Genomic DNA, 24033 nt, shown 5'->3' with positions numbered 1-24033 from the left:
CGTTTTGCAAGTCTGTAATAGCGATTCCTTAATAATCGCTATTACTGACTCGCAAAACGGGCCTTTGATGAATCTAGCTGATAGTCCCCTCTTCTGTACATTATAAAGATATTGGAAGTCACCTCGTAGTTCCGTGACCTTATAAAATGAACTCAACTCAACTTTACGCCTCATTACTTTATATCCTCACAGGACTCCTCTGTGACTTGCAATATTCTTTTAATGAACGACAGGGAAACTTTTTCCCCTTTATGAAAACCTTATTACAGTTGAGTTTTTGCATCTCTATTCATCTGTAATAAATTAAGTAGCTGTTCAACTGTAATAAGTTATTACAGCTGAGTTGTAGCCTCATAATGCCTGCTTCCTGAACCAACAGCCAGCGTGAAAGGCAGTTCACAGTGCATAATATATAGCTGTACTTTAAACCAAACGAGAGCTGGCTGTCTGTTCTACTTATTCTATTTTTCTGAAATGAACAGCAGAAATTAGATATTAAATGCAACTTTTTTTTTCACACTACAAGTCATTACAGGAAGGATAACATTGTACACATTCTGAGCTACAGCATTTAACATGTGATTACATGAAAATAATTCTAATCTTTTTTGCAACAATATAATAGCTTATTTTTGTTTAATGTATGCTCTATAATTCTACTTGTATTCTTTAGGTCTGGAAACATACTGTCTCTTTCACATGAAAAAAAAGACACCAAGGATTTCAGCAGTTTATTGGAGGTGTGATGGATATGGTCATGTGTAATAAGGAGTAGAATATTTTCTGCCACATGTTAAAAGGATGTTGCAAGTCACCTCAAAGTTGCATGACCTCATAAAGTAACATGGCCTTCTGCCTCATTCCTCTATATGGATAATGGCTTTCAATATCCTCGTAATATCTGGTAGGGGGCACTTTATCCCATATACAGTGTGTTCATGACCTTTGCGTATATTATAGGGCTGGACATTTTAAGACAGTATAAGCAATGCGAGCCACATTACCTGGAGGGTCTATGGCTTTTTCTACGACATGTATATTATAATCCCAGCAGTGGTTTACCTTAATACTTTGCATGGAAGATAGGAAAGAACACAGCTGCTATTGGTAATCATTTTATAATGCTATATCCCTCAACAATGACTTTTTGGAAAATAATGTGCCATTGTAGGTTGTTGTAACATCTTTTCTTCTAGATGAAGACATTCCATATGATGTTGTACATATCTTTTGGACTGGAATAGTATTTATGTGCTCATTCTGTGTTTGTTCTGTTCATTTTATTGAAAATGTTTCTAAACAAACCATCTATGATGAGGCTTTTTAGCAAAATATGTTTGATAAAAGTCTCAAAATGAAACAGCGCAACAGCAGGATACCTTTACACTGCACTTCATGGCCACAGGAGGGCCGCTTCCCTGAAGGGTAGGACTTTCATCAGATCAACGGGCGGTTGCAAAGCAGCGCGGGTTCTGTTTTACCCATTCATGTGGGTTGTGGGAGGGAGCAATGATCTCAGTCGTACCAAGGTGATGGAAAGGGCCTGTGACATGCTGTTATCTAGTATTATTTGGTCTAGGGGGTCTAGCGTCGTTTTGCGAGCTTGTATGATCTGTAGCTCATCCCAAACAGTTGTTCTTGTGCGTCCCGTTGTCCATCTAATTTGTCTGGCTGTTGCCATATTCTACATCTCCTTTTAGAAATTCTCTTATCCAAGTCTCTGTCCACTGTGCTGTCATTGATTTCCAAGACATTGTTTTTTGTCTTCTCACAAGGGTCAATGCTAGGTCTGCAGACCTTTTTTCTAATGTTTGCTTATTCAACCTTATCATGACATTAGCAAAGACCAGATTAATGTCCCTACATGATTTGAGTCACATTTCTCCATACACTAACACCGCACACCAGACTCTGGGAGCCAATACATTTATCCAGGCTGACCTACATGATGGGAATAGTTTTTATTGAGCACTGGAAATTTCTTTTGCAGCACTGACAATGTGTCCAAAATTGTACTGCATGGCCCTTGTATTGTCAACAGAAATCTAATTGTATCTCTTCTGATTTGCAACTTCTCTGGTTCCCAGTCACTAAGCACAGTTTCAAATCCAAGTGTATTCCATATGTAGAAGTCCGTCAATTCTCTCATTTCTGTCTGGCCAAAAATGTGAGCCTGTATGTAAATTCCACTATTGTAAGGCTCAATATGCCTTGATTGTATGCTTTCCCAAGACTAGTATGATCATATCTGTAGAGTTTTCAGAGAGGCAGCACAACAGCTCTGTGAAACATAGTCACCTTATCTAAGAGGAATATATTCATTCCTACTTTTTCGAAGACCTTTAAATGCCTACTTTTTCCCTGTGATAAATTCTAGTTCATTTGGTATCTGTAGAGGTAATCCAGAGTGACCCCCTAAGATTCTATTTATTTTTTCAAGTTCAAGAAATAGTTCCTGTATGTGCACTTTAAAAAATGGATTGGACTAATTTGGATATGATTGAATTTGATTAGAATTGCTTTGGATTGGGTTGTATGGGACTGGATTGGATTGGAATGTATTGGATTACATTGAAATGGCATAACATTGGATAGGATTCAATTGGATTAAATTGGTATTGGAATAGATTGGATTTGATTGGATTGGATTGGGATGATTGTATCTGATACATTTGGATTGTATTAGATTTGCATTGGATTGGATTTTATTGGATTTGGTTGGATTAGTTTGGATATGATAGGATTGGATTGGATTGGAATGGACATTGAATTGGATTAGACTGGTTTGGCCATTTTTGGATTGGTATTGCATTGGATAGGATATCATTGGATTAGATTGAGTTTGGTTTAGACTGGATTTTATTGGGTTGGGTTGGATTGGATTTGAGAAGGTTGGATTGGATCTGATATGATTGGATTGGATTAGATTAGATTTGCATTGAATTGGATTTTATTGGATTGGCTTGGATAGGATAGGTTTGGATTTCACTGGAATGGATTATATTGCATTGGATTGGACTTGTTTGGACTGGACTGGATTGGATAGGATATCATTGGATTAGATTGGTAATGGATTGGAATGGTGTTTATTGGATTTGTGTTGGGTTGGATTGGATCTGATGGGTTTGGATTGCATAGGATTCAATTAGATTAGTGGAGAAGATAGAATGGTTACTGGCTTGTGAAAACATGCCTCTATCAGGGCACACAATTGTATTTATTGTATGTACTGCAAGGTGGTAGTCTAGGGGTAGCCAAGCATCTTTGAGCACTGGTTTAGCAGACACATCCATTTTGAGATGCACCGGTTTAGGAAAAGCTAGAATGTTTTTATTTCTTCTCTTGCTTCCATATCTGTCTGCATGGAGTTACCTCACCTTATAAGTAATCATTGTTTTCAACACCCCTTCGGCACATTTCCCTGCCTGCTCTATCTTCACCCTGACCAGTCACCAGATGGGTAATGTCATCATCATCCATCTTCCAGTCTTCAACCTCTTTTTGGAGACCAAGCAGTCTGGGAATGTTAAGCACTATGACATCGGTGCCTTGCACTGGCATCACAGAGTCATACAGAGTGTTCCTCTCAGTTCATGCAGCCGTCAATCATTAATTTCCCATAAGACTGCTACACCTCAGCACGTATTTGAAAAATGTGTTGTGTTGTACCAGTGCTGGCTTGTCTTTGTCGGGCCCGCAAAGTTTAATTATAACAGGGTTGCCTGAGCCCTTAGAATGTCCACCTGGCTGCATTGCTGGGATTGAAATGAAATTCGCCAAAGGGAAGGGATGCTGGCACCCTCACGCTGAAAAAGTAGGAATACTCTTCTCCAATAACTGCCAATATCTGCTTGCAGATTCACAAGCTCTCCTCATTGACAGAACTTGTATCGAGGACACGAAAACCTACGCCATAGGCCACATCTTTCCTCTGGCCACATGAATATTATTAGCCTTCAAGAAAGCCACATTGAGGGTGATCTGTCTGACTACTCTCCAATCCATAATGGTGCAATGCAGATGTAAATGTGCACCCCTATCTTTCACATTTATATAGTTAACTGGTCTCTGAAATCTTCTCACTCCTACAGTATTCATTCATTCTTTAGTGCTATGTACAGAGCTTGAATATCCCTATCCCATTGTAACCTAAATTATTTCAGAGATATCACTGTTGCCCATTTCAGAGGCTCTCATTTCATCTACCCTTGATGGGTGAAAGGCTGAGTCAATCAGCTCATTAGAACCTGTCACCTTGGAGGTGACACTCAAAGCTCTAAATGAAGGGCATCTGTGCACGAGGCTTGGTATCAACATTTGAGACTGACGCCATTTTGTGGAAAAGTGCTTTCACGCTCTTTAACTCATTTAGTACATGCGTAGAAAGGTGAAAAGGATGGGACACTAATACTGAATGGAGCATAACAAGGGCATGAACATAGGACACTTTGGATGTGGGGTCCTTTCATTGAAACTATCACGTCTCTCTCCTTAAGTGCAGTGTAAAGTGGTATCTCCTTAAATGTTCATGACTGCCAGTTACATTGGCAAAGGACTCGCCAAGACTTGTGCCTCAATCAAGCCTCATTTGGCTCGTTTGCAAAAAAACTCAAGTGGTGAGTGTTTAATACCTACAGGAGTGAGTAGTGGTAACAGTCTAACTCCACTGGGTCTCTATCCTACTTAAAGTGTGCAATAAAATGAATTCTTGCACGACTTATCATGCACGTCTGCTTCTCGGCTGCCATACTGGTGAACACTAGGGATGGGACCAAAACTTGGTTGGTCGACAATTTTATAAAATTTGCAATGTTTTCTTGCTTTTAATTTGCTGTAAATACAGGGAGGCTCATTTATGAGGCTGTGCGTCACTTTTACGCTACTTTTTGTGATGCATCAGTGGCGTAAAAAATGCGCCTTGTTGCGCCATATTTACAAAGCGTCGCATCTAGGTAGATGCGTCACTTTGTAAACCCCTGCGCCTCATTATACCTGCGCCAGGTATAATGTATGCAAGGGGGGGGGCGTATTGACGCAAGGAAGTGTCGTAGAAGTGACGCAGTGAAATCTATGAGATTTCACTGCGTCACTTTTAGGACGCCATTGCGTCAAAATCTTACGTCTGCCTCACAGCAGGCGTAAGACTGACGCAGGCCCTTTCACATGGGGCTTGCCCCATGTGAAAGGACACATTGCTGGAGTTGCGCCACTTTTGTGACACACTCCAGCAATGCGTCACTTTTGCGCTTACAGATACGTCAGAAATACTGACGTATCTGTAACTCCTTGCGACATGATGCGTCATACCTTAAATATGATGCATTAGGAATGTCACAAGGAGTGCACACTGAGAAGTGACGCATCACTGCTTTCACGCAGCGATGCGTCATTTCTCATAAATGAGGCCCAGGGTTTGTAGCCAGAAATAATCTAGCAAATTGACAGGTTTCTATTTTTTTGCAGAAAATAATTACCGAAATAAAAAATAACGAAAGCAAAATTTTGAGATATTGCTTCAGCCAAATATCTGCAGGAAAATATGTAAATTAATTTTTGGATGGAAATTAATTTTTGCCCAGCAGGTAAAAGTTAATCAAAGCCATACATGTAAAAGGATAATTTCGCAATTACCCACATTTACAATGTGACTGATTTCACCCAATTACACTGCCAGAAAGAAGGAGATTGCACTCTTTAGTTAGCACAAAGGAACCCCATAAATGTTCCAGTGGCAAAGTAGTGCTATCATTTTGGTTTTAATTTTCAGTTCTACAGGCTGCCAGTTTGCAGAGACGCAATTATGAACTGTCTACATCTTATAGATACAACGTATGCAAAAGGGAGTTTCTCAGCACTGATTCAGGTCACGCCTGCCATGAACCATGCCCGTGCTTTCTCACATGGTGACATCATTATCGACTGTGTCTTTATAACGGGCAGCATGATGTTGTATAACATTTTCTGCATTTGAAAGTAAAGATGCGTGATGAACTTTTCCAAGTTCCTTTAAAATCAATTAACAAAAACAGGTGAAAATGCATGTGCAAAAACGGGTTTTGTAAAATAACAAACACAAAGACAGGTTTTTGTCCATTACTTTTAATCAAAATAAGTGAAAAATGTTTACTAGCTATTGTGAATTTGCTATGGAATTTTATACATAAAACATATGGCTGAGATACCCGCCACCCCCTCTCAACACAATCCCCAAAGGAGGGAAACCGGAAACAGTTCTTGAAGTTTTTGGAAGAGGGAGGGAGTGACCCTCCCCGGCCGTATTTATTAAAACAAAAAATTAAAACATTAAACAGTTTCATATTAATGTACAATTTCATTACCACATTGCGATGTTTGGCTAACCTTAACAGATTCTCTAATAAAGTTGATTTTTACACTTCTCCACACCCTGAAAGTCCCCTACCGGGATGCGGAAACCATACGAAAATCCGTTCCGCAGCACCCCAGCAGAAGTACGATCCGGGTATTCACTGAGCCAGGGAATCATCGCCAAGGTATCAATCGGGGTAGGTAAAGGCGCCCCTCGGACTACGTTAGACCTGTTTGGCGCCTCCTCTCCCCCCGTTATCACCCGTTTTGGCTCTGCACGTGGACTTAGGATGGGACGACCCGCACCCACTACATTCATGTTTAAATTTACACGACCCCTGGGGCCTGGTACATTTACCTCTGTTGAAATTGAAGCAGAACCCCCTTTTTCCTGTATTGCCGGCAGGTCTCGAGTAATCGTCGGTACTCGTACCTGACCGAAAGGGCGTCCCCCCATATTGGCGGGAGGATTCGCCAACATTACTTCCTACCAATGGCATTTTCAACATACCTGTCTCCTTCATTTTATCCCATGTCAAAGAATCATAACAATCCCAGGTTAAGCTTTTATTATGCTCTTTTGCCTTTCTAAAAAGATTATCATAGCAGAACCAATGGTTACCCTGGTGTGATGTCGAGTACCCCATGATTCGTGACTGATAGGTCGGCAACTCGGAAAGCAACTCGGGCCTACGTTCCCCCAGGATCGACGTAAAAATTCCCCATGCATTGCCCCAATTGCCGATAGTCTCATTTACCTTAAAGGCGGCCATTTTTGCCCGCCAAACACTCGGATGCATAAGATCTTTCTGACCCTTAACATGCTCCACCTCATAATGATCAACAAGCAACGAGAAAATGTTCACATATTCCCCCGCCCAAATCTTCTCCTTAATTGCCAAAGGCACATGTTGACCCAACCTTTCTCTACGAGAGGGTGCTGACTCATCCCTCGCAATCGGCAATGGCCGCTTACCTGCACCGGACGCTGCATCTGCGGTCGCAATCGTCCCTTGTGGCTTGTCGACTACTGCAGCCGGCGCGGACACCTTGGCTGCATCCCGTTTCTCGCGCAATTGTTTCATCAGCGCCTGGGCCTCGGCAGCCGTGGCGCCCTCACTACTGTCGCCCAACCACGCTGCAAGTTGTGCTGCCAGCTCGGGCGGCATATCCTCCTTGGACACCGGGGTGACCACCACAGGAATCGGATTCCCCTCCGCCGGTACTGGGGTTGGCGCTTCGAGCGGGGTACAGGGAACCGGGGCGTCTCCCCCAGCTGGTCCCCCCCTTGGCCTCTTGGCTCTTCCTCCTGGGGCTGCTCCAGCCGACGGACGCTCCGCCCCCCTTCCCCGTCTCTCTCCGGCACCCGCTTCTTCAGCTCAGTCATCTCCTTCATGAGAACCCGAACCATCTGTTCGGTCGTCATTTTCTTCCCGCCTTTCTTGGGCATTTCTCCGACAGAGTATCTGTAAGACAAAAGAAAGATTACAACGCTCAAAATTGGCTCTTCGTTCCGTCTCGAGCTCACGTGCAGCGAGGGGTGCAGCTTCAGAGCACAGGAACAAGAGGATGTCTTCTGGTCTTGCGTCTCTTTTTATCCGTCTTCAGGGCGGGCGTAAACCCGCCCCTGCCTGCCCCGAGGGCGTGGCCAGCCGCGTCAGTGTCTAGGCCAGCCCACTCTAGGGCGGGAAAGAGCGCGCCCCGGCTACGCCGCTTCGGGCATACCAGCCGAGACGCGCCTCCCGCCCAAAATGGCTTCCCGGGGGGATCGAGGTACTCTGCCATACGTTCGGGGGGACCGAGTGGTCGCCCCTTTCCATAAGTTGTTGTAAATGTTGCCAGATAAGACTGGGCCGTTTTAATGTTTTTTTTTCCAGGCTTATAAATTACAAAATCAAAAAGAATCAGTTTTGTCTCCTACGCCTGATTTTGACGCAATAGTATAATGTAACTCACAACTAGAGTGCAGCCTGGGCTGTGAGTCTGAAGGTCTGCCTCCTGCTGTCATGAGTATCAAATTTTTCGAAAAAGCGAAAGAAAGAGTTGGTATTTCTGGAAAGAGATACTCCTTCAAGCAGTGTGGGTCAAGCCCCTCAGGTGTGGGTAGACAGAGTGCACACATTACAGAACAGTATATAATGTCGGTGGCTGGTTCTCTGTCCGCACAATGGGAAACACAGCCCTGCCTGTCCAAACACCACTCCACACCCACCTGAGCCCCATCTTCTCCAGATTGTCATCTATACAACAATGCAATCCAATTCAAAAACACTTTACCGCCCTCTCCGAGTTGAAATGTAAATAGCCTGGTTTAGGGAACACTGATGCACTGTCCTAGCTGTCTTACCCCCTGAAAACTCACACTTCCTCCTCCAACCAGCTTGAATATCACAACACAACACAATGTAACCACTTCCACCCGCTCTAGCACTGTCCTCTCCTGCCCCTATTGTCCTGAATCACCAAACACTAGTATAGAGACGATATCCTAATTCTTGGTGGAACACCACCAAATTATCACCATGTCTTATTCCCCATGAAGGTCTAAACCATCATCTAATCTACATGCAAGCCATGACTATATATATATATCGGCTATCCCATGATCATGGTCTCAGGAGGAGACCGAAACGCGTTGAGTGTTTGTAACCTTTCCGACCACGCAATAAATTAAACGCAGCAAGGAACCTGTGAGTGCGTTTTTCTTCGCACTGTGTGCGAAATCTTGGAGTAACGAAATATATATATATATATATATATATATTTCTTAACGCTGGTAGTCCCAATGAGTCGCACACGAGACAGCAGAGAAAGGTTACCAGCCTTTTTAATTTCAGGTATGGAAGTACATCAGTGGCAGGCTGTGATGTGCAGCTTCCCCTTCAAGCCTGACGCGTTTCGAGTTTCCTCTTCTTCAGAGGCTGCCGGGAAAGTTCGTGCAGTGGCGGGCAGGCATACCCCCAATTGAATGCTTAGTCACGCCCCCTGGCGATATACAGGAATTGTGGGATATGTAGTGCCCAAATGTTCTCCCTCGATTGTGGCGCACTTATAGCTGCGATAATGGAGCCCTCAGGTGAGCCCCCGCCACGGTGTGCCTCCTCAATCCTGCTCTGCTGCTCCACATAGGAGGTGAGTCCATCCTCGTGGCCCCTTCAAAATTGCAGGTTGGTGCGGTACTCGGCGGATGGGTGTCCGCCCTCTATTTCTTAACGCTGGTAGTCCCAATGAGTCGCACACGAGACAGCAGAGAAAGGTTACCAGCCTTTTTAATTTCAGGTATGGAAGTACATCAGTGGCAGGCTGTGATGTGCAGCTTCCCCTTTAAGCCTGACGCGTTTCGAGTTTCCTCTTCTTCAGAGGCTGCCGGGAAAGTTCGTGCAGTGGCGGGCAGGCATACCCCCAATTGAATGCTTAGTCACGCCCCCTGGCGATATACAAGAATATATATATTTATATATATTCTTTTCAAATGTTCCCGTAGCAGAGGGAACTGCTTGCGTTGGTGCCCGCGTTGGAGACCGGGAGCGTGTCTCCTAGTAATCCAAAAACAAAAGCAAGGACGCGGCAGTGTTCTACCGTGACCAAGAACGTTTGTTCGAAACGCGTAGGAGTTTTGCTTGAGACCTAAATAAATCTACCGTGAAAAGAAGAGTGCTGCGTCCTTGCTTTTGTTTTTGGATATATATATATATATATATATATATATATAAACAGACTCCTGGCAGTTCTATCGCTAATAAATCAGCATGACACCAGAGCCGGGGCCCAAATGTTCGTTCAAGGTGCAGATATTTATTGGCACACGGAAAACCCAACCCGTTTCAAAGCTTTCGCCTCTTGCTCACGGGTAGGCGAGAGTCAAACGCTAAACGAGTGTGTGGACATATATATATATATATATATATATATATATATATATATATATATATATATATATATACACCACGTGACTCCTCTGGATCTCTCGGTGTTTCTCGCAGCACACCAGCAAACAGGAAGGAGACGGACCACGTAACATCAGCAAAGTTGTTATTTATTAGTACAACAGAAAGCAGCTACGAGTTTCTGGCACGATGTGCCCTTGTTCACGCTGCAACAAGTACATCAAACTGAATGCTTTTTAAATGCAAGTTACAAACAGTGACCACCCCTTCACAGTGACATAGTGAGTCATGTGACTTATAGATATAGAAAATATACTACCACAGTCAGTGCCAGTGCATCAAATGGTAAATACCAAAAAGACGAAAAACATCACTGGTTAAATCCAGATAATGATACCAATAGACCATAATACATCACCGGTTAAATCCCTAGATACAGAAGTACTTACAGAGACCTGTCAATTATTTACTAGTAATCATATCTCATATCTCAATGTCATTGAGTACCTTATCAATAGTATTAAATGACAGGAAAGTTCTCATATCTAAAATTCAGGCCTATTGGTGTTTCTGTCTGCGTACCCATGGTAGTATAATAAAGTGCTAAGTGAATAAAGTAAAGTGCAAAGTTGTCAAAAGTGCATACGAAGAGAAAGCTGTATCTAATAAAGTGCAATACCAGTCATTATATCTAGTACGATAAGAATATATCTGGTCACATTCGAATTATATGTGGGTTCTGATTACCTCGATATTTCATGTGTATATTTTTCGTACTTTAATAGTAATAAATAGTATAAATAGTTAAAAAGGATCCATGAACATCAAAATACACCCAGATTTGTGATAATCAATTAATGATATATATACAACCACATTTCAGTTTCCCTGGCATATATATACACATCTATATTACATATTTACAACCCACACCAATTCATGTATACTATCTTTTAGTTTTCATGTCCACAATATTTATCATCTTATCAACCACTCATTAATGTAAAAAAGTAGAAAAATGAAAAAATAGTAGAAAAATAGAAAACTAGAAAAGTAGAAACATAGAAAAGTACAAATTATATATATAAATATATATATGTATATACATTCAATCTATATGCACACATATATCCCTCAAAGAATCTATACATTCAATATTACAGCAATAGAAAATACTATACATAATTATTTACAACCTTAGCATACAATATGTACAGACCCACTCTCAACCTCAAAATAGGGAACCTAACTAAGAGGGAGATCAAAATTGTTAGTGAACATGGGTCAGAAGCAGTCGACAGGAAATACAAATGGAAAAAAGATCATATTTTCTACAGAAAATGGTGCATCTCATCTATATTGTTCAACCCATTTGGCCAACGTGTATCGAGCTCCAATATCATCCTGGTCTCTAGCTGTCTTAATAGTGACTCCCTATCTCCTCCTCTTTTCAAAGGTGGCACAGACCCTATCACAAAGTACTTTAAGCACAAAAGGTCTTTATTGTGCACTCTTTTAAAATGGCGTGCCACCGGGTAGGTAGGGTCACTATGCAAGATTGCGCGCAGATGCTGCAAAATCCTGACATGCACCTGCAGCTTGGTACTACCAACATATCTTAAGCCGCAGGTGCATGTCAGGACATATACAGCAAATCTCTCTCTCTCTATATATATATATATATATATATATATATATATATATATATATATATATATATATATATATATATATATATATATATATATATATATATATCAACTCGTGACCGTATATTGCTCGAATCTCTCAAAGAACGGGTCCAGACCACAGTATGGTGCAATTATAATCCTTTATTAATGCAAGATGGCATAACGGTTTCGGCTCTCACGGGAGCCTTGATCACACTATCTACTCTCCTCAACATTTGCCTTTCTGAACTAATTTGGACCACAGCTGTAACAGACAAGGAAGAGACCACCACCGTGGCTCGCCTGTCTAACCGTGACCTTCCACAAGCCACCACTGCTATCTCTTCATTATTCTTTCTTAAGCCATCAGCTCTGCTTCCTTTCAGCATGTCTCTGATTGTCCACTCCTGACCTTCTACCAGCTCCATACCAAGACCACATCACAACTGAGCCCATGCAAAATTATAATTAGCCTTGCAAAATTTTGCGAATTTCATGTTAGACTAACAGGTACATGCATCAAAGGATTTTGCGATCGCAAACGGTGCGAATCGCAAAAATCAGCCGTTTGCAATCGCAAAATCTGCTTTTGGAATGCATGAAGGGTGAAGGCCCTCGCAATTTGAGAAATCGCAAGTATTTGCGAATTCTCAAATTGCGATTGCATTTAAGGAATCGCATTTTGAGATTCCTTAAATGCAATGCATGAAACTTTTCAAAATTGCGATTTTGCAATTAGGGGGAGAAAATTACCATGAGGTTGAACCTCATGGTAATTTGCGAAAACTTTGAAAAATGCACTTTTGTGCATTTTTCAAAGTTTCATGTTGTGCACACACATGCCCTTAGGGCATGTGTGTGCACAACATATGTGCACAGATTGATTTCAGGGGTGAAACAGGGTGTACGTTGGACACCCCTGCACCCTTGAAATCACATTCTCAATTTGCGATTCGCTAATTGCTAATCGAAAAATTGAGAATGTCTTCTCATTCATTCCTATGGGCCTCTAGGCCCATAGGAATGAATGGGGAGGTATTCCTTAATTGCGACTCGCAATTTGCAAGTCGCAATTAAGGAATATTAAGAAATCGCAATTTATTTAACGATTTCTTGATGCATTGCATTTTGCAATTCCTTAATTGTGATTCCTTATTTTTTGCAATTAAGGAATCGCAAAAAGCACTATTGATACATGTGCCTGTAAGTACTTGAAATTCATGAAACATCGCATCCAACGAGTTTGTGTATTTTTGTTTGCTGGAGACTGGTTTGAACAGAAACAAATCTTGTTAAGTGACATTTTCTGCTCGAACCAGTCCCCCTGCCTGTATCTCGTTGATTTTATTGCGAGCGATGACCTTGCATGTAATATCATCAAACCACATTTTGAGCCATTTGGGTAGTTTAGCTCAGCATTCACAACATTTTGTGAAATTAAAATATGCCCTTTAACACGTCCATATTTGCGGCTAATTTGCCCCAACAAGACACCCCAAACATCACCTCCACACCCTACACATTTCTCAACAGGATCTCACTAACTAACCCACCACAATAACCCACTGTCACCAAAAGGACCATCACCTCCATCTCACGCTTTTCTAAAAGCTCAGCAAAGGAGTTTCAAAAATGCCAGCCACTTCTCAAATGCTGTTGTGTGCCTTCAGTGCCAAATTATTTCACCTCCCACCCCCATTCCTCCATGCAAGATAGTAGCCATATTTTTCTAAGTTTTTCAATTTGCCACCACTGTCTGAAAACACACATCAGAGAAAGCCAGGAAGAATAACTTTTGTGTGGGAGAAACAACAACAGCCCCGGCAGAACAGATTATTGAATTACACACACACCAGTGTACCACTTAGCAACAGACAGTGGCAGAATTATATTTTTATGATATGATTGTGCATCAAGCTCAGAACAAACTGTCCTCAGTTTCCAAGTTTAACTTCTCAGCTCCGTAGGGATCTCAGAGTTCACTGAAATAAATGTGTCTGAGCTGCTCGTTCATAATTCATCAGAAATGGAAGAGCACTTATCACTTTCTGAAGTTATAACATTTCACACTAGTTCTTAGCAACACAACGCCGTTTGTGCTAGGGCTCTTCATGGTTGACACATCTTGTTGCATTTTGAACAGAACGTTCTTTATCCAACTTGGGAGTTTCTTAGGGAATTCCCACAGGCCAGCCTCAGTACTATAAGGGCCATGCATGAGTGATGCCATGATTGCCATCAAAATCCCAGCTGACGTCATCAAACACACCAACATTCTAGAACTCCGATTGTTAGGGAGATAGACTTGGAGAAAGAGAAGTGTATTTTGTTCTCTGTGCTGGGTGGCCATTTTAAAAACCGAAGGGGGCATGCAATTACCTTTCATGTACCTTGCTTTGTAGCCACATTTTGGGTGAAGGACATTTAGCCGGCCCCTCTAGTGTTTATTTGCTGATGCAATTGTATCTGCGATACAGCACAAGCACCTTAGCAAAAGACATTTGCTCATCTGCCTAGGGCAATGACCGCATGCACATGAAAAAATCCCAATATACATTGCCCAGGTGCTACTTTGCACCATCCAGCGCCTAATAAAGAAGTGGGGTGCACAAACAAAAACAGAGCTGCACCACATATAAAATGAAGAGATAATGTGTTACAATTAGCTATAGAACAATTTGAGAATGTCAACCTCTGAAAAGATCCAGCTGCATTTCTTCACTTTATTGTAGATTCATTTCAAATTCATAAAAATATCAGTCAACGCGTTTCGTCCAGTGATACTTGCACTTCTTCTGGGCTGTAATAGTTTGATGCATTAGTGACAAATGACATTCAAGCAGAAAAGATCACCAAATTTTCACAAGAGCTGTCAAATTATCCACAACCCTCCAGAGATGGTCGCCACAACTACAGCAGTGCTGTCATGGGTTCTGCAATTGCCCAGAAATGGTCACAACATTTGTAGCAATCCATCTACATTTCCCACAAACCTACACACAAGGTCACCACACTGTCAGCAGTGCTTCCTGCAGTCACAATGTCCCTGCATTATCAGCGAGGGTCCACCAGGTGAAACCTCCACATTTGTGTAGCAGTGCTTCCACAACTCCCACCAATCTCCACATTTATGTAGCACTGCTTCCACATTCCCATCAATCTCCACATTTATCTTGCAGTGCTTCCACATTCCAATCAATCTCCACATTTTTTTTTTTTTTATTTTTTTTTAAATATATTTTTATTGCAGGAATCAGTAAATCAATACAGTATCGACCAGCATTGTATTATGAACGACATATACAAAAGAAAGCCCACCGACCCCCCTCCATAACGTTTGTACACAGCCAATTAGCCCATATCCCTGGGGTTGGGCGGCAAATGCAGCTGGGGTCAGTAGAATGCTGGAGCTGGTCCGGATAACACACTGTCCGTCTTCTGCTTTTCTAAACAAACCCAAAACCCCCAAAATAAACCCCCCCCTCAAAATGCCCGTTAACTGTGGAACCCCCCCCCCCCCCCACCATCAGCGCCAGGGAGCTCATCAACATAGGATCCACTGCTTGACCCACGGGGAAGGTAATAGTGCTATCAATGCTAATGTTTATCGGGACTCGGGCGAGTTGCTTCATCACATTCGGAGTCGCTGGGGGTACAATAATCTCTGAGGGCCTGCACCAGCGTTTCCCACTCTAACGCGGCCTCCTGCGCCTTCTCGTTACCCTGCCTCCAAGCCAGCTGGTATCTTAGCGCGCTCTCACCCGCCGCCCACTTCAAAAGCTCACTGTGCCATCTGCTGCCTGCCGGACCAGCCCGTGCCTTCCAGTTCCTGGTCACTTCTCGCTTAGCAAGTAGGAGCCCCAGGTCGATGAATTTACTGGAGATTTTATTCCGGGGGGTATGGGGGAACCAGTGCAGGAGCCCTACTGCCACATCGAATGATAAGTGCCTCCCCGTCACCTCCTCCAAGGTCGCCGCTACCTCCTGCCAGTAGGACGTCAGTCCTGGACAGGCCCATAGCATGTGTAGGAGGTCCGCCTCCTGAGCCGGGCACCTAGGGCATTCCGCTGAAGCCGTGGCAAAATAACGCCTGATCTTTACCGGGGTCAGGTACGCTCTGTGGAGAACATAATAGTGGACCAGTTGGAAATGGGCGCTACGTGTACCCTTCCAGGCACGCCTCACCAGCTGGGCCCAGGTCGTCTCCGGGATCTCCCTACCAATGTCCTCTTCCCAGCGGGACTTCAATGTGGTGAGAGGAACCAACCCCTCGGTAATCAACCTGCCGTAGAGGCAAGTGACCGCCTTCACCGTGCCCGCCGACATCATCACGTACTGGCACACCTGAGACAATTGGGGTTCCTCCAGCCCGTTCTGCCAGTGCGCCTGGATCGCTCGCACAATGGCCGAATGCAGCAGAAAGTCGCCCCTGGAGATCCCAAAGCGGTCAATGAGATCCTGAAAGGACAAGAGCGCTCCGTCCTCGTACAGGTCCCCGACGAGCTGTAAGCCTGAGTCCTCCCAGTCCGCCAGTCGTGACCAATCCCCTCCGTGGGGGAGGGCCGTCAGCATCCCCAACGGTATTTCAGGCGCATATGGCTTCCGTAAGTGGCCTCTGGCGTGAGCCCGGTTCCAGCATAGTCGGATAGTCCGCTCCTCCATCGATAGGTCCCGTAGGGCCAAGCGTTGTCGCAGCGCGATAAAGGAGAGGACGTGCCTGGCCATACCCGTCCCCCTACCGTCTTCCGGGCCTCTAAATTCCCTGGCTATCTCCTGGGTGTAGGTCTGGAGCTGCGCCGCCAGATAGTACTTCTCGAAGTTCGGCACAGCGAGCCCCCCCTCGTCCTTTGGCCTCATCAGGGTATTGAGGGCCACCCGCCGCCGGCCCGCTCCCCAGAGGAACCCGACCACCATAGAACGCAGGCGACGAAACGTGGCCGGTGGGACCCAGATCGGCAAGGTTCGGAAGTAATACAATAGCCGGGGGAGCGCCACCATTTTGAGCAGGGCAATACGTCCCGCCACTGAGAGCGGCAGCGTGGCCCAGAAGTCCATGCAGCCTCGGAGCGCTCGCATGCAACGGGCAATGTTCCCATCTAGGAGGTCGGGTTGGTCATGATACACAAATACCCCAAGGTATTTAAGGCAGTCGGGCTCCCATCTGATCTCCTTACTTAGCGCAGGAGCGGGGGTGCCCCTGCGCATCGGGAAGAGGCAGGTCTTAGACCAGTTCACTTGGAGACCCGAGACTGCTCCGAACTCCGTTAGCGCCAATTCTGCTCCCCGCAAAGCGTCGACCGGATCCTCCAGGAAGAGCAACAGGTCGTCCGCATAAAGCGAGACATAATGCGGGCCCGTCGCCGTCCATAAGCCCGTGTAGTGGGCTCCCGAGCGAAGGTGCATCGCCAGCGGCTCCACCGCTAGTGCAAAAAGAAGCGGGGATAAGGAGCACCCCTGCCGCGTGCCACGCTCCACCGGATATCGCGATGAAATCAAAGGACCCGATCTAACCCTGGCCGAAGCGGAAGCGTAGAGGACTGCAGTCCAATTGACAAATCCCTCCCCGAGGCCGAATCTCCGTAATACCGTGCATAGGTAGTCCCACTCCAGGCTATCAAAAGCCTTTTCCAGGTCTACCGACAAGACTACCGGGGACGGGGCTTCCACGAATGGTTCCCCAAGCAAGCGGAACAACCGTCGGATGTTCATAGTCGTATTCCGCCGTGGGATGAAACCGGCCTGGTCCTCATGCACTAGGGAACTCATATGTCCCAGCAGCCTCGAGGCCAAGATGCTGCTCAATATTTTGTAGTCCACCGTCAACATGGATAGGGGACGGTAGGACCCCGGGTCGGATGAGTCTCGGCCCGGTTTGAGGAGAGGAACCACCAACGCCTCACACATCGAGCCAGGGAGACGACCCAACCTCTTCGCCTCCCTGTAGACCACTAGTAACCGAGGGGCCAAGAGGTCAGCGTAAGCTGCATAGAACTCCACTGGGAGGCCATCTAGGCCCGGGGTCTTGTTTCTCGCCATCCGTTTGATGGCCCCGCGGATCTCCCCTAAGTCGATATCGGAACCCAGGGTTTCAGCCACTTCCTGTCCTACTGTGCGGAGTTCCAGTGGGCTAAGATAGTTTTCAAGCCGATCTGGGTCACGTGCGGAGCGACTACGGTACAAACTTTCGTAGTAATGTCGGAAGCAACTAAGAATCTCCGGTTGGGTGCACACCTCGGTTCCATCTGCCCTACGCATATTTGTCGTCGTCTGGGACTGGCGCGTGGGGTTGGCCAACCACGCCAGCAACGCACTCGATCTGTCTCCCTCCGCAATAGACCGGACCGTATAGGCCTTATAATCAAAACAGCGGAGCCGTTCGACCTCCACCGCTACCTTCTCCCTCGCTTCTACCGTTTGCGTTTGCAATTCCGGGTGTCCGGGACGGCTAACCTCAAGCTCGCGGAGTGCCCGGTCCGCTGTATCTAAATCAGCCAGGATAACACGCCTCATGCCCACCTTCTTAGAGATACAGTAGCCCCTCACCACCACCTTAAAAGCGTCCCATTCGAACGCCCTAGTACTCGCGGAACCACCGTTGGACGCAAAATAATCCGTGATTTTCTCCCCTAGGTCCGCCTTGAAGACACTGTCCTCGAGGATCTCGGGGCGCATCTTCCAGGTGGGTACTGCCGGCGTCCCGGGGAACCAGCGAATGTCCAGCAGGAGGGGGTTATGGTCCGAGATGGTCCGCGATAGGTACTCCGAACGGACCGCTGCCGAAACTAGTTCGGGCGAACCAAGAAAGCCATCTAGCCTGACATGTAGCTCATGGAGGCTCGAGAAGTATGAATAATCTCTAGTCGCGGGGTGATGCGCCCTCCAAATGTCCGTCAAACCCCAGCGGGTCTGCCAATCCTGACGACCCTTGGCCGTACGCCGGACCGGGGAATCGGGGAGCGGGGGATGCGAGCGGTCCATGTCCACATCTACTACGGAGTTAAAGTCTCCCCCCAGCAGGAGGGGCCCGGCAAAAAAGTGGGCCAGCGAGCCCGATAACCTGGAAAGGAAGGCAGTCTGGTCAACATTAGGAGCATACACACAGCAAACGTTCAGATCCCTCCCTCCTAGAGTGCCTGAGATGGCCACGAAACGTCCCTCTGGGTCCACCACTGTCCTCGTGACCTGAAAGGGGACTCCTGCCCTAATCCATATTAGCGCCCCCCTGGCATAAGCAGAGTACGCCGTGGAGAAGACCTGCCCTCGCCACCTACGCTGAAGCGCCGCCCCTTCCGCCTTGTTCAGATGCGTTTCCTGCAGCAGCGCCATTTGCACTCCCCTACGCACTAAATAAGCATGGACCTTGTGACGCCTGGACATAGTGTGAAGCCCCCTCACGTTCCAAGTAACACATTTCAAGTTAGCAACATCAGCCATTGTCCCAGAGTGTTCTTGCACAGTCTCCCCGTTTGGGTCCCCACAAAGAAAAAGCATCAATCCTCCCAGCGCTGATGGCGGCCATTTTCCCTAACCAAAACCAAACCACCCAAAAACCAACAAGGCCCCCCCCCAACCACCCCAGAACAGGACCCAAACTACACCATCTAGATCCCATCCAAACCTCGACGTGTATCAACCCCAAAACCCCCACTAGTCCTACGGTCGCCACCGTAGGAAGGCCTTATGGGCCAGGTGCGGGCTGGGCGGAGGCAGTGGGCCCTCGTCGCCCAGGCTACCAGGACTATAGCAAGCCCCCCCCGGTATCGAAACCTCCTGGGGCAAGAGCAGAGGCCCCCCAACCCTCCCTCCTCCGTTATCAGCAATAAAGAACGGCAACCGCCTCCCCCCTGCCGGGCCCCCACCCAAAACAAGGCAGCGTACCCCGTTACCCTTGTCCGTCTAAAAGGTCTTCCACCGACTTCGGTGTGATCACCGGTGTATGGGTACTGTCTGCCACTGAATCCTCCGAGTCCGATGGTGCCCCCTGAGCACCCGGGTTTTCTTCCTCCTCCTCGAGGGTTTCACCTCTTGCTCCCGACAGTTCCGACAGAACCTCCAACACTCCCCTCCGCTCCGACGATGTCTCCGCAGTCGATGGCCCTCCCGTGCGGCCGCGGCGATTTCTGACTCTCTTGGATCGCCTCCTTTGTTCCGGCTCATCCTCCCGTTGGGTCGAGGCGCCGAAACCATCTTTCCCTGTCCAATACAGTTCGAGCCAGTCACAGACCTCCTCCGGGGTGTCGAAGAACTGGGTTTTGTCGTCGACAATGACGCGGAGCTTTGCAGGGAATAGGAGGGAATATTGGATGCCCTCACTTCTGAGTTCACGCTTAACCGCCAGGAAGGAGAACCGCTTGCGCTGCGTCTCGTAGGTGTAGTCAGGGAAGATGTTCACCTGACTGTTCGCAACCTGGAACGGGCCATTGTGCCTGGCGGCGTTTAGGATCAAGTCTCTGTCCCGAAAATGTAGCAACCGCGCCACCACCGGCCTTGGAGTGCGTCCCTGCTGCGGGGGTCGTGCTGGAACTCTGTGGGCCCGTTCTAGAGTGTAGAAGGAGGACAGCCCCTCCGGGACCACCGTGTCTCGGAGCCAGGTCTCCAAGTATCGCACCATATCGCCATCCTCGATTTTTTCCGGCAGGCCCACCACTCGAATGTTGTTCCTTCTGTTGCGGCCTTCCGCATCCTCCGCCCTCCGTTCGAGGGTCTTGATTCGGGACATGGCATCCTTTATCGTCGCAGCCAAGGTTCTCTGCGCCGGTTCCAAAGTTTTCACCGTGCCCTCCACCTCCTTGACCCGGTCTGAGAGTTTACCATGGTCCGCCCTAAGGAGGCCCAGGCCTGTCGCCACCTGAGCAATGTCCTGTTGGAGAGCCGACCGAGTAGCCTCTATCGCCTCCAGTACACGGTCGAACTGTTGCTGCAGTGGTGCGCCATCAGGTCTTTTTGGGTCACCTTGCTCTTCCTTGTCCTGGGCTTCAGAGTCCGAGGTGGTCTGGTTGGATCCCTTGGCTCCTCTGGGTTTCCCCATGCTGCCAGGGGCTCTCCGTGGGTGTCCCGGAGTATGCGTCTCCGTGTACAGGAGTCGATCACGACCTTCCCGGGAGTTCGTTCTCACGTCGGGTCTGGGCGATCTCCTTCTCCAGAGCCTGTAGGGACTCCGCCGCTTCGGCTCACACCACCGCCACGTCGTCCGAGGGCACCGATGAGGGGGCGGAGACAACCGTCGCCTGGTCGGGCAGGCCCGTTCACCCACTGTAGCTCCCGGGTGAGGGCCACCAACTCCCTCGGTCGTTCCGTGGCGCCAGAGTGTCGCGCCTCCCATGTAGTTGGATTGGCCAGGAGGACGTAGCTGGTTGCGGAGTCGCGATGCGGACCACCGCCTCTAGCAGAGGGCACCCACACCCGGTGCCCTCCAGTGCGTGGGCACCCGCCCGGTTGTCTAATCGAGTATGAACCCGTTGTAGAAAGCCTGACAATGTCCAATGTCTAAAACAACCGAGGATGGTGAAGCCGGGTGCCAGTCGACACCCGCGAGACCTCCTCAACTCAGTAGCTTCGATCAAGGGGACAAAGGAGTCCGGGCGCCATGTTGGGTCGCACTCCGCAACTCCGCAAACTTCGGCATTTCTTCGGAGCAACCCCCGTCCAAACTCCACTAAGGCCCCCGGCAGGGTGTCGTCGCCTCGCACAACCGAATGCGGGGTCTGGGGTGCCCCTCAGCCTCCGATGTTCAGGATAATCTCGGGCTTAGTCCCGGAGCCGAGCTCTCAGGCGACCATCGCCATCGGCGCCCAAGCCACGCCCCTCAATCTCCACATTTATGTAGCAGTGCTTCCACATTCCCATCAATCTCCACATTTATGTTGCAGTGCTTCCACATTCCAATCAATCTCCACATTTACGTAGCAGTGCTTCCACAGTTCACATCAATCTCTACATTTAGTAGCAGTGTTTCCACATTACCATCAACCTCCACATTTATGTAGCAGTGTTTCCACAATCCCCATCAATCTACCCATGTATGTAGCAGTGTTTCCACAATTCCCATCAATCTCCACATTTATGTAGCACTGCTTCCACAATCCCCATTATTCTACACATTTATGTAGCAGTGTTTCCACAATTCCCATCAATCTCCATATTTATATGGCACTGCTTCCACAATTCACATCAATCTCTACATTTATTTAGCAGTGTTTCCACAATCCCCATCAATCTACACATGTATGTAGCAGTGCTTCCACAATTCCCATCAACCTCCACATTTATGTAGCAGTGTTTCCGCAATCCCCAGCAATCTACCCATGCATGTAGCAGTGCTTCCACAATTCCCATCAAGCTCCACATTTATGTAGCAGTGTTTCCATAATTTTCATCAATCTTCACATTTATGTAGCAGTGTTTCCACAATTCACATCAATCTCCACATTTATGTAGCAGTGTTTCCACAATTCCCATCAATCTCCACATTTATGTAGCAGTGTTTCCATAATTTCCATCAATCTCCACATTTATGTAGCAGTGTTTCCACAATTCACATCAATCTCCACATTTATGTAGCAGTGTTTCCACAATCCCCACCAATCTCCACATGTATGTAGCACTGCTTCCACAATTAACATCAATCTCCACATGTATGTAGCAATGTTTCCACATGCCCATCAATCTCTACATTTATGTAGCAGTGTTTCCACAACCCCCATTAAACTACCCATGTATGTAGCAGTGCTTCCACAATTCCCATCAATCTCCACATTTATGTAGCAGTGTTTCCAAAATTTCCATCAATCTACACCTTTATGTATAACTGCTTCCACAATTCACATCAATCTCCACATTTATGTAGCAATGTTTTCACATTCCCATCAATCTCCTCATTTATGTAGCAGTGTTTCCACAATCCCCATCAATCTACACATTTATGTACAGTGTTTCCACAATTCCCATCAATCACCACATTTATGTAGCACTGCTTCCACAATTCACAACAATATCCACATATATGTAGCAATGTTTCCACATTCCCATCAATCTCCACATTTATGGAAGGTTTTATCTCCACATGTATGTAGCAGTGCTTCTACAACTTCCATTAATCTCCACATTTGTGTAGCAGTGCTTCCACAACTCTCATCAATCTCCACTTTTATGTAGCAGAGGTACCACAATTTCCATCAATCTCCACATTAATAAAGCAGTGCTTCCAGAATTCCCAGCAACCTCCACATTTATGTAGCAGTGCTTCCACAATTCCCATCAATCGCCACATTTATGTAGCAGTGCTTCCACAATTTCCATCAATCTCCACATTTATGTAGCAGTGTTTCCATAATTCCCATTAATCCTGATATAGGATGACCTCAATTGCTGTAGCTGGGTCTACGTTTTTCATAAACTTACAAACTCAACAGGGAGAGCAAATATTCTACTACACTCAAAATAGAGATCCCCTTAAAAGTTGCCACCCTCATTGTCTGTCTTCCTCACATTATCTGTTGGTCTTTCTCTCTCTCTCTTTGCAGTGTTTGTGCTTGGAGCCAGAATGGCATCACCGAGGCTGGCACTACTGCTGGTCTCTCTGGGGCTTGCCAACATCACAGGCACCCTGGGGCAGTCAATGCCAGGAGAAGGTCGGGATCAGCCTGGCCACCAACTCGATGGGGTGGTGCAACGCGCCGAGAGCATCATCGTTAGATCAATACTAAAGAAAATGGAAGAGGACGAAGAGAGCACACCGGGTATGTCCCATCGAGTGCTTCATATGTTGCTTTTTTGGTCTTTATTTTTCATTTAAAATATTGCAAGTGTAGAAGTGTAAGCTTAAATCCAAAGTAACTTTCTTATCTCTGCAATATTTAACAAACCCACTCCACATTCAGAAGGGGGGTTAACCCATGTATTGCCAGCTGTTCTTTCCTTATTTGTGATATCTCTCCAGAAGTAATTTACCTTTTAAGAATATAATTGTTGATTTTACAAATGTGTTACTACTGGTACACTTTATTAATAATAATAATAATAATAATAATAATAATAATAATAATAATAATAATAATAATAATAATAATAATAATAATACATATATGTTGCTTTTCAAGGAATGTCCACAAATGTAGGGCCCAAGCAGGACTCTTCTGGTACATTAAGCT

At 46.3% G+C, this 24033-nt stretch overlaps 1 protein-coding gene across 1 annotated transcript in view; it reads left to right on the top strand.

The window, feature by feature from the left end:
- Positions 1–24033, top strand: part of LOC147668705 (pro-thyrotropin-releasing hormone-like) — a 67944-nt gene that overhangs the window by 29094 nt on the left and 14817 nt on the right. The window contains exon 2 of the mRNA XM_086948494.1: positions 23407–23622. Within this exon, the coding sequence (XP_086804620.1) occupies positions 23427–23622 (196 nt within the window). The 5' untranslated portion in view covers positions 23407–23426. The remainder of the gene's footprint in view (positions 1–23406; positions 23623–24033) is intronic.

Source organism: Lissotriton vulgaris, unplaced genomic scaffold, assembly GCF_964263255.1.
Source record: "Lissotriton vulgaris unplaced genomic scaffold, aLisVul1.2 SCAFFOLD_2011, whole genome shotgun sequence".
NCBI classification, from domain to species: domain Eukaryota; kingdom Metazoa; phylum Chordata; class Amphibia; order Caudata; family Salamandridae; genus Lissotriton; species Lissotriton vulgaris.
This window is presented reverse-complemented; position numbering and strand designations above follow the sequence as displayed.